Source organism: Saccostrea cucullata, unplaced genomic scaffold (genome assembly GCF_032062105.1).
Source record: "Saccostrea cucullata isolate Sc308-1 unplaced genomic scaffold, CSIRO_AGI_Scuc_v1 ctg13387, whole genome shotgun sequence".
In the NCBI taxonomy this organism is placed as follows: domain Eukaryota; kingdom Metazoa; phylum Mollusca; class Bivalvia; order Ostreida; family Ostreidae; genus Saccostrea; species Saccostrea cuccullata.
Window position 1 is genome coordinate 14612 of NW_026920201.1, and position 2524 is coordinate 17135.

The window sequence follows — 2524 nt, forward strand, 5'->3', positions numbered from 1 at the left end:
TTCACTAATGAAGTTTTTCCAATTGACACCAACTGAAGGTAAATGACCTTGTAACCTTGACAGTGACCATATGCTTAAAATAGCTTTTACGACTTTGTTGCCGACGGGCGCATACATGTAGTGTTTCACAAACACATCTTGTTTTTTTTTTTTTTTTTGCAAAATGGTTGACTTCACAGATTGTTAAAAATAACTAAGTTTAAAACTGCGGATAAATTAGAGAAATACTATATACAGGGAAATTTTCGCCCCCGTTTTATTTTCGCCCATCTCGCCCTCGTCACAAGTGGGCGAATTTAAAATGGGGCGAATTAAAAAATAACAGTATTAATTCTCAAACAAAACTGTGAGTGGGCGAATTTAAAACTGGGCAAAATTGTTCACAAATGTAAAAGGGTGAAAATAACACAGGGCGAAAATAACCCTGTATACAGTATGCAGATTGTTAAAATAAAATAAATCTACAAGACTTGAAGGCTATTAATTCTTTGTTTATTGCCGAATGTTACATTGTAAGTCCCCGAAGTATTCAGTCATTAATGACATTTATTTGTATTGTATTTTTTTCACTTTACCACTTATCAATTCGGCCACAAAGAGGTTGTCTTTGGTGTCCACACACAGACCGTATGGAAGGTGTAAATTACATTTGTCGATATAAAAGAGAAATCCCCCATCCTGGTCCAGGATGTGGATGCAGTTGTTCTCACTGTCTGCTACCAGGATGAGACCCTGACTGTCTGTCGTTATGCCGACTGGATCAATTGATTTGGTTGTAGATGAGGGATGGCCATTATATCGAAATCGGAGTTCCCCAGCTTGATTGACCACTACTACAGCTCTAGCTTTATTGTCCGCCACACATATATCCAGGTTCCTGTTCTCACAATATATTTCCTGTAATCCGAAGAATACAGCGGACAATCTTTGTCGTCATATTGAATGATTTGTTTTTCTTTGGATCCTGAGTAACGAACTACTCTGCATTGCCCTGCATCATCTCTGAGCATGGTAACCAGAAGATCTTCGGAGGATGTAATACAGACATAGTAGGGCTTCCACTCCTGTAGTCTGATCCTTTCCTGTGTCTGTCTATCCCTTACTACGTTTACAGTTCTTCTGACGGGATCGGTATAGATTAAAATTCCATTTTCTGCCACTGCTATGTTCCCTGGTTCATTCTTTGACTTGGTTTCGATTAGACTCAGTAGCTCGCCATGGAGGTTATAAAGTTTTATGATTTCGTCTCTTTCGCAGGTCCAGATTTCTTCATCCCTTCGACAAGCAACAGAAGTGAGTCCATATCCGGTGTTTATAGTGGAGATGAGCTTTGGTTCATCAAGTAGTGATTTGTCGGAAAGGGGGGATACGTCTTCTGATGCTTTTTTCTTGTAACCCCTTTCCTCTGTCATAATTGATAATGCTGACAAAGAACCAATAAGTTGGTGACATGTACTTTGTTTGTCGTATTGTGAGGGTACAAAACGTGGAAATGAAATTTTGAATTTAGGTGGCAATTTTCTAAAATTACCGTTTCTTGATTTATATGCACAAATAAGGGACAAATCACTAGATTTGAGAATTTTCTTCATTTCAAGAATGCAGTTTTGAAGTTCAGAAGTAATACATTTGATTTCATTTTCCTGCTATTAAGAAAAGCCACATGTTTATTTTTCAGTGCAGTAATTTCACTCTTTTGTAAGTCGACAACAATATCAATTTCTTTATGCCAATCATTGCCTTGTTTGATGACGTCATTTGTTAGTTTCGTACAATACTTTTCCAAATTTGCTTTTCCAATTTGTATATTTGAAGATATTCCTTCATATCTGGGATTAAGTTGTCCTCTAGTTCTTTTAAATCTGTCTCTAATTTTTCTCTTTTGGTACTGTGTTTTTCAAAAAAGTCTGCAATTTTATGTTCTTGGTGCTTTCCAGAAGAGATACAGCCGGAACAAACAGGATGTCACAGGTTTCACAGTACATCTCACAATGTTTTATAGCATGGATTGAACATTTAGGATAGTTGTAAGTGAAGGTAGAAAATTTTGCTTTGAAAGGCACGACTCTATGATTTTTGGACGAATCGGACAGGTGCTCCCCTACACAATCCTTGCAAACGTTGGCATTACAAAGTTCACAATGACTCTGTATGACAGAGTTTTCACAATGACTGCAGCATAAGACGTCTTGGGCACAGTTTGGGGTATCCATTTCCGGTATCTTGAACATGAACTAAGTAGATGGCACTAAAACAAATAAATGGTTGGTGAATTAAAGATTGATTCTTCATGTCTTTTTATGCCGAAGTTTCGGGGGTATATAAACTATATATAGTTTTTTGTCGTGTCCGTCCGTCTGTCTAGGTGTTTGTCTGTTTGTCTGCAAAAACATTAATCTTGCCCATAACTTTTGATTTAGTAGAGCTATGGCTTTCATATTTCAGTATTTCTTATGACAAGACCTTTCTTTGGGACACCAAATTTGACCTTTGAGTTTGACCCACTTTTACACAAAAATTCCAA

General features: G+C 37.2%; 1 protein-coding gene across 1 annotated transcript; it reads right to left on the bottom strand.

Moving 5' to 3' along the window:
• Positions 1–575: 575 nt before the first annotated feature.
• Positions 576–1412, bottom strand: LOC134244771 (uncharacterized; the record flags this gene model as incomplete). Its single annotated transcript, XM_062727017.1, has 2 exons — positions 991–1412; positions 576–877 (listed from the first exon to the last, which is right to left on the bottom strand). Coding segments are annotated over exons 1-2 (724 nt in total), but the record flags the coding sequence as incomplete, so codon positions are not given.
• Between the last annotated feature and the right edge of the window lie 1112 nt (positions 1413–2524).